Source organism: Anoplopoma fimbria, chromosome 10 (assembly GCF_027596085.1).
Source record: "Anoplopoma fimbria isolate UVic2021 breed Golden Eagle Sablefish chromosome 10, Afim_UVic_2022, whole genome shotgun sequence".
In the NCBI taxonomy this organism is placed as follows: Eukaryota; Metazoa; Chordata; class Actinopteri; order Perciformes; family Anoplopomatidae; genus Anoplopoma; species Anoplopoma fimbria.
Window position 1 is genome coordinate 4847452 of NC_072458.1, and position 15218 is coordinate 4862669.

The window sequence follows — 15218 nt, forward strand, 5'->3', positions numbered from 1 at the left end:
TGGCTACTAGTGTCCTTTAATGATTTATGATTGAAGTTAGCCTGTGAAGTCCCCAGAGCATCCCCCAGAGCGAGAGGCACAGGGAGTGACCAGTTTTATGGCAGGACTGGGAATCAATTATGCTAACGGTGGCTAATGAATGCACTTGAGGGAACTGCTCCCCGCACTCAAGGGCCATTTTTTCCCATTTGCATATTGATGGCAGAAGGACAGTGGCCACTTTCATCTGCCTGTGATGAAGCACCGTGGAAATGGACTAGTTAATTTTTCCCCTTTTTGTCTCCTCTTTTTTACTAAAAAGGTTAACATTTAGCCTACAAGATCATTTTCATTTCCATACAGTGGGAAACATTATGCACACAAACTATCTTTTCCCCACCTGTTCACACTCAAAGAAATACACACAATATTGTGCCTTCAGCCAGCCTTCTTCTTCTTTTTCAGTAGTCTGAAGTCATTTTCAATTAGGGATGTTTTGCGGTCGGTCCTGGAAGTGCTCCAGTTTCTCCCGGATGGACTCTGATAGACATGTTTTAAGAGGAATAATGGTGAGGCCTTTTACTGCCGCCAAGGTTAACATGCATTAAAGTCATCTGTTTGCAAAGATTGACGTCTGGCAACACTCCCTCTCACTCCACTAAAATGCATTAAGGTAAATAAAGCCTAACCGAGAGAGAAATCACTATATCCGCAGCATCTCAGTGAAGTAAAGAAGGCTATGAATATGGAATGTGCTATGAATAAGTTATGTTGTGGTGGTGACATTGCAAAAAAGACAGAGTGTGAGATCAAGGCTTTTTCAGAATGCCATTGTGTGGCCTTCCTCATTCAATGAGATGACGAAAGTGATACAAGAATTAGTTCATATGTAATCAGAAGCACTTTTTTGGGAAGTAAGCTTATTTACCTTCTTGCAGAAGAGTTAGATGAGAGGACTGATATAACCCTCATATGCGTTTGTTGAATGAGAAGCTGGAAGCAGATGAAGGTTAGCTTAGCATAAAGAATTTAAATAAACTGCAATATAAGTTATTTTTTTTATTCATACAGACAACCTGCCGTTTTTTTGGAAAGGTGATGTGACTTCTTGCAGTCTCCACTGGTTGCCAGGCAACCGCATAAGAGACGTACATTTATGACAAATGTCTGAGAATGTGTTTGTTATTATGTAATTGCAAACATATTATGCCCTTTATCTTATTACAAGATAATCTAATGCTCTTCACTGCTTTAACTAAAGCTAATTTAAAACATTAGTCCCTTGATGGGCTTTGATATTTAATTTGTGTTAATTAATGGTAAGCTATGCTATGCTAACCATCTCTTGGCTCCAGCTTCATACTTAACGGACAGATCTGAGAGTTGTATTGATCCTCTCATTTAACTCTCAGCAAGGAAGCGAATAACAAAATGTCAAACTACTTCTTTAAATGGTCAACCAACTCACAAACCAGTGTCTATAATGTCCTGTAAACCTGCGTTGTGACCAGTCCGGTAAAAGTATGCATGTATATGTGTCTTTTAAGGTTACTAAAAAACCTAGTCCCGTAGAAAACAAATACAGTGAAAAGCTACTAAAAAAAAACTTTAAGAAAAAATAGTTTATTACCGGAGTCATAGAGTATCATACCTGGGGAACGCAAAGTTTGGACATAAATAAACTTCTTGAAACATCCATGAGTGATGCTTTCACTCGGTGGAATAGACAGACAGAGGCAGACAGGCAGTGTTGGAGGCTCCCACTAATTTGATCTGGTGACATTTTCTTCTCCAGCTCCTCGGGGGTAAAAGAGCAGCAGCGAGGGAGTGAGGGAGTTAGAGAAGGAGGTGTTAGAGAGAGAGAGAGTCAGAGAGAAAGAGATGGAGAAAGAAAGAAAGAAAGAGAGAGAGAGAGAGAGAGAGAGATGGCGAAGGAGACACTAATGAACGCAGACAACAAAGACCCTAACCTGAGCTCCAAGCCCTGGAGACACGGAGAGGTTTTTCATTGGGTCAATAAAAGCACTGGACCGTGTCTGCATTGGCTTGCCCTTCAAGCACCCGCTTAACTGCAGTGGGAGGACTTTTTGTTCAAGGTTGCTGGAGTTAAAGGGGAATATCGCTGAATTTCATATCTGGAATGTGTGATTCTGAAACCATTAATCATGACTGTCTGTGCACTTGGATAAAGGACCTGCGACATCTTGTTCTATATGTGATGTCAAACTAATGTTCATCTACAAAACGTCTTCATCGGGAGAGATGTCGCTATGACAGTAGACAGGATTCCAATACCAGTGCATTGTATTCAAAGCTGACAGTTGAGCTTAAATAAAGTTTAGTTTGATGTTCAGTTGACAAGACTGACATGTTGATTGTCTGCATGATAGATTTGGGAGTTTTGCTTTTTCATCCACAAATTCTCCAGGGGAGCATTTAATTGCATCTGAGAACAAATCAATTCTTAATTTAAGGACTAAAAGTTACAACACTGAAAACTGAAACACTGAAAACTGAGTTTTTCAGTGCAGAGAGTGGAGGGGGAATATATTTCCCACTGGATATTTCAGGGTTAATTTCTCCAAGAGAGCAGTGCTGTGTCCCTCTGCCAAATCACAGGAATGCAGCCGCTAGAGGAAGGAGAGCGAGGTAGGCCAAAATCAGCATGATGAGATATTGACTCTTGGCTTGTAATTTCATTTTATGCACCAAGTGGCAAACAAGATATCACACTGTTCATAATCCTCAGCGTCCCTGATCTCACACACACACACACACACACACACACACACACACACTCACACACATGAACAGGGACACACACACACACACAGTGCCACTGTGACACACAACCTCACAGTCTGGAGTCACACACCAGGACTCCCACCTGAATCCTTGTTATGAACAGGGAATCTCAAGCTGTATGAGTGCCTCTGTGAGGGGGGGGGAACCTCCAGTCTGGAGTCTTCACACCAGGACTCGCACCTGAAGGGTAAGAGTCAACACACACACACACACACACACACACACACACACACACACACACACACACACACACACACACACACACAGGCACGCTGGGGGACACATACTTGGTGGCCCCGCTAAGTCCCCCAATGTCTGACATATGTCACTCCCAATCTGTTCAGCAGGCCACACGTCGACCCAGTGTCGTACCGCGTAGAGAGCTGCAGAGGGGGAGAGTCAGGCAGCAAGAGAAGCCGAGAGAAGGCTGAACAAGAGGGCACAGAGGGACAGACAGAGAGGAGAGAGCATGAACGAGGCAGGGAGAGCTGCTTGCGGTTGCTACCCTCTCCTTGCTAATTGTTAGTTTGGAAACAACACCATCTGTTCTTTAAGAAAGTCAGATGCACAGTCGAAATAATATGCCACCGCTCCTGAATACATTTATCAGCAGCCAACGCAAATAACTCAACAGCCCCGGGCTTCTTTCAACACAAAGATCCTGCAGGACACCGGCTAGACAGGCATCTGTTATATTTGTTACTGTAGAATGTTTAGGGATTTTGATCTAGTCCTGGGTTACTGCCAGGGAGTCCTGAATAATGTAAACATGTGATGACGGAGATAGTGATGAGAGAAGCGAGTCAGTGGACTCTTTATGTGCACAACAAGCTCAGAATCCACCTGTAACCATGTACATTCCTGTTTGGAGCTTCGGCAAAGTGACAAATGGAAGTGGTTTGCCACCATGTGGTTGAGTAATGCAATCACACTAAAGAAGCTGAGAAATTCTGCTTTGTCTTTCTACAACTGGTATTGGATAATTGCAAACTCATACATAAATTCAGACAGGAAACATTTTCAATGACTCCTTGTAGAAACATTAACATCTGTAACTAACCGCTGCAAATGATGCAGAACTGCCAGATTCTGTACAAGACTCTTCAACTCCATTTAACCTCCTACATAAAAAAACAAACATCACACACACACACACACACACACACACACACACACACACACACACACACACACACACACACACACACACACACACACACACACACACACACTAAACAGTCGCAATCTTAAACAGACTTATAGCTAGTGGATAGAAAATTTGCACTTTAACGGATGCAATTCTGCATGACAAATGCTTCTATTTGTTTTGCACATGTATGTTGTTTCCGGTTGTTTCATATGTTTTTATCCATGTTCTGTGTTATTATTTGTCATATTGAGCTAAGTAAACACACTTTTATTCTACCGTGTTCATGTATAGTTTTGAATTACAATGAAGCTGACTTTGTAAATTTTGCTTAATGCTGTTTAATCAAAACTCAAATGTGCCTGAATAATTTCATACAATCAGCATAAAACTAAGGGTGCTTACTTGACGGGAAACAAGAAGCCATGTAGGATGTCATCACGCAAAAAATGAGTTGGTACTTCTCTTTTTTAATCAATTTTGAAAAATATATGATTTAAATGCCCCCTCAACGACAGCAGAGGAAGGTTAAACTAGAAGCATTTAACGGAAAACTGAATCTATACCAGCATCAGCTGTACCACAGAGTATAAACCAGCTCCTCTTGGGATTCCAGGCACACAGCTCAATGCAATGACCGTGTTTTACATCGCCAATCTGTTACAGTGGGATCTCCCCTGCTTCAATCCCATGGATGATTAAGCGTGATAATTAAGGTTTTTGGACATTTTCCACAGAGGAGCAGACGTGGCAGCTGGTGACATTCATGCATTCCCAAACACAGAGGAGGGAATTACAATGAGGCCTCCATTCATTTCAGTGATCACAAAGTCTGCTCTTGGCACCAGCTCAAAAGCAGTCAAGCTGTTGTTGAAAAGGACTATTTGTGGCGCTCTTTGTTGCAATGTAGGCAATGTACCTTGATCTAGTTCTGGAATTATAGAAGCCGTAGAAACCAGCCAAATATTTGTTTATTTCCAGCAGGGATGTTCTAACCCGGGAAAGAAACCATGGAGATTAACCAATTACTTTTCTAATATCTTTTAATAGGTGTGACGCAATATTACAGATTTCATGATTGTTTATAGCTTTCTTGGCTTGAAAACAAAAGACTTTACTTCTTGCTTTGCTATAGTGCTGACAGCTTTTTGCTCTCTGCTCTGTTTTCGTTTATGTATTATTTCCTGCTAATTTACTACTTTACTCTACTACAAGATGGTTTTACCTAAGTCATTATGAGGATTATTTGATTTTAGATTGAACGTTTATTGGGAGGATAATTTAAGACTTAAGCATAAAGAAAGTAATCAATGCTTTCATTTCCAGAAGGTTAGATTGCTGCAATGGTCTTTTCTCTGATCTCTCCTAAAAAACTATCAGACAACTTCAGCTCTTTCTGAATGCTGCTGCTAGTGTCATGAAGGCCAAAAAATTGAACACACCACATCGGTTGTCAGGTACCTTCACTGGCTTCCAATATTTCAGGGAATAAGGTTTGAATAAAAAAATACTGCTATCGGCTCTAAATGGCTTATGACCTAAATACATATCTGACTGTATTTAACAACCTCTCATGTCATAAAGTAGAGGACTGCTAACTGTTCCAAGAGTGCATGTATGGAGAAGCAGCATTTAGTCCGTGTTTGCACCAAAGAACTGGAACAAACTTCCAAAGGATATAGACTTGAACCAACTTTGACCACATTGTTCTGCTGGTATCTGTGTCAGTGAATGAGAGGTAGGAAGACTTTTGGATATACTCTTTTAAAGTGTTGTATAAATGAAGTCCAGTCCAGTATTATCAGCAATATATACTGAAATAATCAAAAGTACTGATTTTTCAGAATGGCCCGTATATATATCGGTGTTACATTTATATTATTATTTGGTTATTATTTTTGATTGATCAAGATATAGACAGCATTACTATTTATATTACTATACTATCATATTGCTGGTTTATATATATTTTGTTTGTATAATCTTAATCTGCAAAAAAAACTTAAGATAAAATAAAATGATCCTTCATTAGTCCCTCAGCGGGGACATTTACAACGATTTCGGTTAACTAAAGATCTCTGATGAATAAGGGAAAAATATACAGTACCAGTCAAAAGTTTGGACACACCTTCTCATTCAACTACTTTGAAGAATCTAAAATATAAAACATATTCTGGTTTGTTGAGCATTTGTTTGTTTACCACATAATTCCATATGTGTTCCTTCATAGTTTGGATGTCTTCAATATTAATCTACAATGTAGAAAAAAATAAAAAATAAAGAAAAACCATTGAATGAGAAGGTGTGTCCAAACTTTTGACTGGTACTGTATATATATATATATATATATATATATATATATATATATATATATATATATATATATATATATATATATATATATATATATATACATATATATATATACATATATATATATATACATATATATATATATATATATATATACATATATATACATATATATATATATATATACATATATATATATATATATATATATATACATATATATATATATATATATATATATATATATATATATATATATATATATATATATATATATATATATATATATATATATATATATATATATATATATATATATATATATATATATATATATATATATATATATATATATATATATATATATATATATATATATATATATATATATATATATATTATATATATTATAGTCCTTTGACGTACTGGTCTAGTATAACGACAAGTATAGATTTAAACGACTCAATTTCCCAGAATGCTTTGCTCAAGCGGAAACGCCGGGGACTCCATGGAAACGGGAGACTGGCGTGCTAGCCTGGGAGAGAAGCAGTATAGTTAGCGTTAGCTCAATAGCGCTACAACTGCACTCAGATAGACCTGAACACTGAAAACATTTCATTTACTGCCTTTCCGAAAATATGAACCGCACACCCGACGCAAGAGCGAGGTGAGACACAAACAAACTCACTCCTTATGTAACAGGGGGACTTTGTAAACTACCGTCAGCGTTTACAAAAAACAAAACGCATATGTTAGCTAGCTCTCAGCCACATTGTGCTTTCACCTTTTACATCAATTTCAGATATAAGCAGGGACGAGTCAGCTGATCATCAGTAACTTCAGGTGTAAAAACAAGACGCATTTCGTGTTAGTAAACAATGAGAAGTGTGTGATCCCCAAACTGACTCCTGTGTCTGTGAACAACAAGCAGCTGAAACGGGTTTCTGTAGATAATCCTAAAAATAAAGCCTAAAAAGCAAAGGTCACCTCTTGTAGGTTTACATTTCTGTAAAAGTAACGGACGCTAGCTGTTCCTAAATAAATGTTTTTTTACAGTACAAACACATTGAGACCTCTTCCATGTGAGAATACTGCACTTTTTGTATCCCTTATACACTTTTTGATGGCATGTCGTCAATCACTCTCTCCAGGGACAACCAGACAAGAAAGATCCAGGAAAACATCACCAATGTGGAGAAACATTTTGGAGAGATGTGCCAACTGTTTGCTGCCTATGTCCGTAAAACAGCAAGGCTACGAGACAAGTCAGATGTCCTGGTTCGGGAAATCGGAGTGTATGCAGACACAGAAACGCCTCACCTGAAGAGGGGCATGAAGCAGTTTGCTGACCACCTGGCCAAGATACAAGACTACCGCCAAGCTGAGGTACAACTGCTTTATTTTAGTTCCTGCTGCTTGGACTTCAGTCATACTTTTATAGTCATCTCACAGTCCAAACATGTTGTGTAAGAGAGAACCTGATGTAATCTTATTACAGCTCTGCTCCCAGCAGACCACATGACACATGACAATAAAAACACTGTGCAATAATAGTTAATATAGTTGTTTTTTTTCTGTCTGTAAATATTATATTTCAGTTATTGTGTTTTTCTACTGTTTTTATTGCTTATTTATAATACTTGTTTTTTATTTTTATTTTTATTTTTTATTTTTATTTTATTTTTATCTTGTCTTTCTTTACTATGTCTCTTGTGTGCACTTTAACTCTATGCTGCTGTAAGCCTGCAAATTTCCCCGCTGCGGGACTAATAAAGGATTATCTTATCTTATCTTATCTTATCTTATCTTTGCCTTACAGGTGGAAAGACTTGAAGCCAAAGTCATAGAGCCATTAAAAAGCTATGGAGCTGTAGTGAAGCGTAAAAGGGTAAGTGTCGCTGTGAGCTACAGCCATGTTGACGTCTGCACTGATTCTAAGGGAGCCAAATGATGCCGACAGCTAGAACCATGTTCCAGTTCCAGTTCTTGTTAAATTAGTACAATAGGTCCTCAACAAAAGAACTTGTTTCATAACTAGTTTACTGGGAATGGTTGTAAGGCAAAAGTCTTTCGATATATTAACATCTGTTTAACTGTAGTTACTTATCTGTCTTATTCTTCTTTGTTGAGACATCATATTTTAAACACAGTGATACAGAAACGCAGTTAATGCTGCTCCAGCTGCCAGTGAGATAAAATGTCAACAGAGAATGGACCATGCCTCAAAGATGGGGAAATTGTTTACCTTTCCTTCCTTGGCCCTTCTCCATACAGCATCCCTTACTTGTGTTTCAGTTTCATCTAAATGATTGCATCTTTTTGAAATAGCCTGCATATTTAAACATGTTGTGTTCTAGCCTACAAGGATGAGAAGGGGCTTAGAGGCAAATCTACTGTCAGTGTTATTACCATTTCATGGCCACATGAGGGCAGTGTTGATTGAATGATATCTTCCTACTTCTTGGCACCATTGTTAGTTTCTCCCCCATCAGCATTTTGTTGTAGGATTAAAGGAAATGTTCTGAATAAAAAACACATATGACTGTGATTTTTGGAGTTTCTCTCACACAATGTTGCCATAGTTTTTACGATTAGTCATGTTGCCTTGTGTTGTCCGGTCACCCACTGTTGCAAAATGCCAGAAATTAAAGTATGTGCCAAAACACACAGGACACTTTTTAGTGTGTTTAAAGAAAACAACATGCGTAGAGACTGATTGTAATTGGTCATTGTATAGGCAGAGGGAGCGTGCCAAAGAAACATTACCAACAGTATCAGAGCAAAGATAACACAAAAAACCTGCACAACAGGGTGTTCTTGAGGTCTTGATCTGAAAACACTGAGCTACACCAAATGTTTGTTTGATTATGTCCTGACACAAATGTACAGATCATTGACGACCATTGTTTGTTCTCATAATGACTACTTTGTCCTTTTGTGCTTTTGCATTCACGTAGGAGGATCTGAAGACGACTCAGAGTGCCAGAGACAGAGAAGCCAAACAGATGGCTCAGCTTGAACGGACCAGACAGAGGAACCCCTCAGACAGGCAGATCATTGTATCCTTGCCTTGTTTCTCAAATTCTCTGATATCAAACAGACAAGACAAAATTACTTTCACAACAACCACCTGTATAATGCAGGCGACATCTTGAGTATAGCTTAATTCTTTGGTAAATATAGATATTATTAATATTTAGGAAAATAAACTTGGATCCATATTAAATGTTTACCTTGTCTAGTTCAGAAAGGTTTTACTTTACAGTATCTTCCCATCCGTTTAATGCAAGCTCATATATTTCTGATGTTTCCTTGACCAAGCTTTCAGTCTCAGGTGTGTCCCATGTTATTTGTGCATCTCATCCCTGGTGATGTATGACTACATAGAAGAAACACATTTCTTTTGAAATGGAGGTGTAACAACTCTTTATTAGATGTGAAGCACATCATAGAAAATGACTCACTCACAAACTTTACACTCCCTAGAGTGACTCCAATGTCCCACCAGTTATACACATACACAACCTGCAGCACTTGTAGGAAACAAAAGTTATAGCAGAAGCTCATTTTATGTAGCTCAGATTTTCAGATGTTTTTCAGATGTTTGTAGTAATGATGTTAAAGTGCATGCATGCATGATGCACGATGCACAAGTGTCAAAATTGCAGAAGCTACTGTTTTCCCCTTTCTGTTCAAAGAGCACAGTAGCATGTCAGTATATGAAGGGCTTATGCAGACAGGTGGCACATGTGGGAGTGGAACTGTAAGGGTCAAACTTATGGTACTGCAGCTCTGCTGTTGGATGCTATTGGCCTGGGTATCAAGTATTCATTTTTTTAATTAAGTAAATTAACAAGCATAAAGGGATACTGTTGAATTTCTATGTTCATACACAGTTGTTCTCAAAAACTTTAGCCATAACCTCTCGTGTTGGTCTGATATGTTTGTAGCATGTTGTATATTCATTTGTTCTCCCATTAGGCTGAGAGTGAGCTCCAGAGAGCAACTATGGATGCAACACGGACCACCAAGCAGCTGGAGGAGACCATAGACGAGTTTGAGAAGCAGAAGATCCGGGACATTAAGGTCTGCTGTGCTGAGCTTTCTATCCACTTCAAATTAAGAACTACAATTTCAGTGGTCTGAAATACAGTATATGTCTGAAACTGTGGGTGGGGGGCCTTTTTATTTATTTATTTATTTATTTATACACACACACACACACACACACACACACACACACACACACACACACACACACACCTCTTAATTGAAACTATTCTCTTTTTTTGTTATGTAAGAACTCTTTTTTTTAATTTTTTTTATGTGGTCACCAGGTAGTTGTGATATATTTAAATAGTGCCGAAGCCTACTTAGTACTACATTTATATCCATGTCTTTCCCCTCATAGAAAATCTTTGGTGAGTTTGTGACAGTGGAGATGTCGTTCCATGCCAAGGCCTTGGAGGTGTACACCTTGGCCTACCAGAGCATCCAAAGCGTGGATGAGGAGGAGGACCTGGAGGTAGGCTGACTCTCCGCTTGAGCTTAACCAGCGTTAGTGTGTTTTTCTGGGAAAAAAATGTTAAATTCTTTTGGGGTGTAGTCATTGACCTGCGATAATCGTTGTGTCACAGACAAACAGAGAAAAGGACTTCTATTTAATGTGCTCATGTTTTAGAGATGAAAGATGATCGAGCTTTATGTACACCCTCTGCCGTGCACTTGATTAACCTGATGGTTATATTTATCAACTCATGGTCTTAAGCAGCCGTTACACAATGACTCATTGCTCATGTACACTCTATAGTCCACACCCTCTTACTCATATGGTAACTTTGAAGTAACCTGCGGTGAACTCTTCATAATTCAGAGTAATAGCAAGCTGCTTTCTTCTGTTTACAATTTGGTTTGAGAGGTTGGCTATTACTATTTTAAGAGACAAAGCCTGTACAAAGGATCAATGATCCAGTGAGCGAGGTTCCTCCTGCAGATGCCCTTGTGCTATTTTCCTCCACCCATTCCCATCTCATCTGTGTGTTTTGCACTGAATCATCTCCCCTTCCATTCATATTGAAGCGAAACTCCTCACCCGGACAAGGCTGTTTTTCAATGACTCATGGTACAAAGCATGGGAGATTTAATCATCTCAAAAAGGCACAATGACAGGCATGAAGATAATCCTGATTGAAGGGCCTTGTGGAATTTATTTTTGGTGTGGTTTTAAATGGCAGTTTGCTGTGTTATCAGAGGCATACATGTTGAACCCGCTTTGTTTATTGCCGGTTATTGATTTTCTGGAGTATTCAAGTGGTGTGTTTTTGCTCCTGTGACTACAGTTAATTTATACCACAAGTATTTCGTAACATCCCTTAACTAGCAATCTGCACTCATTATGTGATGACTGGGCCATTTTTTTTTTAAATTCATGGTTATTTTGCATTATGTTCAGTTCAGACATTAAGATTATTGATAAGTCTGTGTAGGCATTGCTTCCATTCTCCTCTTTCTCTTTGGAAAAACGTAGCACCTACTGTCTTTGGCAGGTGTTCAGGAGCTTGCTGCACCCCCCTGACTACCAGTCACGCTTAGACATAGTGCGAGCTAATTCCAAAACCTCCCTCGATCGGACCGGGTCCTTCCTGAGTACATCAGGGACCTTACAGGTAAGATGCAGTCATAGATGCTCTAATACAAAAAAAAATTAATTTTCCCCAGAAGATCCCTGTTTCTGTTATGGCATTGGTATTTTATCTTTGAATTTGGCAGCTATAAAAGTTTCACTGTGATGATGAAATAAAAAAAGTCCCTTCTTCCTTTTTCAAACTCAGTAGTCTTCCTCATACTAGTCGAGGCTGGTGCTCAAATAACTGATGTCTGAATCAGTTGTGCCAAAGTTTACACGCAGCATTACCTCAGCCATCGTTCAGCTTGAATCTCCACACACGTCATCTCATGCGAGTAACATCATGCATTTCCTCCTACATTCACAGTTTACCCCAGCATCTTAACCGTGGCACTGCATTCACTTGTGACTTTAATAGGGTTGCCTTGTAAAATGTCTGGACAGCTAGTCTTCATCGATTCATATCTTTGAAGAACTGATCTCTTTTGGTGTCATTGGGTGTATTCCGATGTCGTGTCTTGTATCTAGAGATGTCAAGATTGCAGCTTGCAGGGGCACATTGCCGTTCGCACGTCATCAGAATGTGCCTCAAATGCATCTTGCGCCACAGCTCGAGATCATACTTTGCGTCCATGATTAGGTTTGATTTTTATCTGTGGCAATCTGCAATCTCTGCCAAACAACAAACACAGAGGCAGTCAGGTACGCAGCGCAGCTAGAAAAGCAGATTGCAGACCCTTGTTTGCATGCTTAACTGCTTATGTTTATGTTCATATTGTATAACACTACAAAATATAGACAAATATGTTCACACACATACCTGTATTGTCCCGAGGGAAAGCGAGAAACGTTCGGGAGAAAACCAGAAGCACCAATTGGGCTCAATGACCTGCTAAGTGTTTTAAGTGCATAGTGTTTATTTGTTGTCACAGCAACAAAGAGGGTCCAGTCGGCAGACAAGAAGAGAGGAGGAGGAAGAGGACGACGAAGAGGATGAAGATGAATCAGAGGAGGAGGAAGACGAGGACGAAGAGGAGGACACAGATGATGAACATTGATTTTTGTCTCAATTTGTGTTTGTCGGTATGAAACTAAAGTAATGTTTCTGTGGCATTGCCAAAAATCACCACACAGGTGGTCTGAGCAGTATTGTAGTGTGTGTTGTAGCTTTGTGATGATTTGACAGAGAACATGTTGTCCTTTACTAACATTTGTCTTTGACATTCAAGCCAATTATTGTCTTAAATATTTTTATATAAAACATTCCAAAATGTACATTACATATTCATATTGTACTCGAACTACCATTGCATTTTATTGCACCATGTTATTCATCTTTATGAATTAAAAAAAATTATAATAATTCACATTTTGTCTTGTTCCAGTGAATTACCATTCTATAATAAGTACATGGTGTACCCTCAGTCGTTTTGCAGAAAAATTGCCGAAGAGAGGTTGATTGTTATTTTAGAAATTGTGTGAATCAGCCTAAGTGACAGTAGTTACATGACCAATGCGGTTGAAAGTGACTCATCTTCTCCACAGAAATGTAACAGTTGTACAAATGAAGCTGGGGACATTTTGCACCATTCTGTCTGTTTATCAGGATATAAATGTGTGTGTGTGTGTGTGTGTGTGTGTGTGTGTGTGTGTGTGTGTGTGTGTGTGTGTGTGTGTGTGTGTGTGTGTGTGTGTGTGTGTGTGTGTGTGTGTGTGTGTGTGTGTGTGTGTGTGTGTGTGTGTGTGTGTGTGTGTGTGTGTGTGTGTGTGGTACAGTATGTGTTGTCTGCCACAGTGGAGGCTGATGGCTCCTATGTCTGTCCTGCATGAGTCACTCAACACATTTATTATTCCTCATTTGCCCAAATACTGGATATTTTTCTGCCCTTGGACTTGTACACATGAACGCACACATAATGTGTTTTTATCAATATATGTTTGCAAAGAAAAAATATCCTGACTTATACACACGCGCACAAACAGAATTCAAACAATGCGGCCAAGCAAGCAACAACAAGATTTCTGATACAACGCAAATGAGGGTGATCAAAACCTCCCTTACAGCAGCACTGATTATCTCGTCGACTGCGAGATAAAAGCTGCGTAGGTGGTGTGACATCAGCCCTCTGTGCAACAGCACCTTGATGCATATAAAGGTTAATGTGTATGCAAACACAGTCTCGCTGGCACGCACTCACGTACCGGTTTTACTTTGGTGTACTGTAGATCTGAATGGCCTGTGTTGCAATGAGTCATCACCTATAAAGTGTGTGTTTGTGTGAGTCAGAGAGCTTTTCCAATCGCAGATAAACCTAAAGGCTCCACTCCCTGATCACAGAGCGGAAGAATGGACTGCGACGGGGCGAGAGAAAAGGGTCTGACAGAAAAGGAAGCATCATGAGAGGCTAAAAAGAAAGACCAATCTACGCGTTAGCCAAGAGTCGAAGGTACAAAGGAGGCAAGAGTTAGTTATGAGTCATTGACTGTAAAAAATAAAAAAAAAGGGGTAGGAAACAAACAAGGATACCCATGCAACGAACCAGATGTGAAGAGAAAGGAGGAGGAGTACAGGGAGGAAGAGGGACAGTTGAGAGAGGTCAGTCGTAACCCCGGGTCCTTATCGTTGACTGTGACTCACTGCCCCTCAGCTTCATGCCACTCCCTTCGACTCCCAACACCCACAGCACACGTCAACCGCTGCACTGCCTCATGCAGCCGCGTTCATCCGCAACACCTTTCCCTTGAGCCTCAAGCCGCTGAGACTACATTGCTAAAAGCCGTTTCGTTTACCACAAGGTTTTCTCAGAACATCAAACTAAATTGCTAGTTTCTTCAAAATACGGTTCTGCAGAAGTCTCCGAAAAATACAAATAAATGCAACTTTTGGCACACAGAATCCCTACAATAAAAGGAACAAGCAAATGAACGAATGTTTTTTTTTCCCTTTGGGATTAGAAAAAACAACCTTGAATTGCTTTGGCAGTTATTGAGGTTGTTCACCCCCCCCCTAAGTCACCACCAGAGGGTGGTGTTTAAAGCTTTATTTTTTACATGGTCTCATATTTTGGGGAAAACTAAGATATGGAGACATTGTGTTCTTTTCAACCTGTAGGTAGTTGCAGTGAAATTGTGTGTGTGTGTCACCTGTTATCATTTACCTCTCAAGAGAAGCAGACTGATTGCATTTTTAAAGCCACAAAAGAGAGCTTTGAACTGCGGGACAAAAACATCCGGATATGTCATTTAAGCGTTTAAAACTTGACTGAATCCTTTCGCTCCTTTACCCTCGTGTGAGTGCAGTGCATGCAAACAATAACACATGTCAACTGACTGAGCCTGGGTTGAGTC

At 39.4% G+C, this 15218-nt stretch overlaps 1 protein-coding gene across 1 annotated transcript; it reads left to right on the forward strand.

Moving 5' to 3' along the window:
* The first annotated feature begins 7372 nt into the window (after positions 1-7372).
* cibar1 (CBY1 interacting BAR domain containing 1) lies at positions 7373-13234 on the forward strand. Its single transcript, XM_054606191.1, has 8 exons — positions 7373-7630; positions 8064-8132; positions 9202-9303; positions 9573-9578; positions 10226-10330; positions 10656-10769; positions 11791-11910; positions 12803-13234. The coding sequence occupies exons 1-8, from the start codon at positions 7373-7375 to the stop codon at positions 12926-12928; spliced, it is 900 nt and encodes a 299-aa protein (XP_054462166.1). The 3' UTR covers positions 12929-13234.
* Positions 13235-15218: the final 1984 nt, after the last annotated feature.

What these genes read in the sequence shown, in the direction of transcription:
- cibar1 (XM_054606191.1), top strand. Translation starts at nt 7,373, where the DNA reads ATGTCGTCAATCACTCTCTCCAGGGACAACCAGACAAGAAAGATCCAG. An exon ending in AAGACTACCGCCAAGCTGAG is followed by an intron (nt 7,631 to 8,063) that starts GTACAACTGCTT and finishes TTTGCCTTACAG; the next exon opens with GTGGAAAGACTTGAAGCCAA. An exon ending in CTGTAGTGAAGCGTAAAAGG is followed by an intron (nt 8,133 to 9,201) that starts GTAAGTGTCGCT and finishes GCATTCACGTAG; the next exon opens with GAGGATCTGAAGACGACTCA.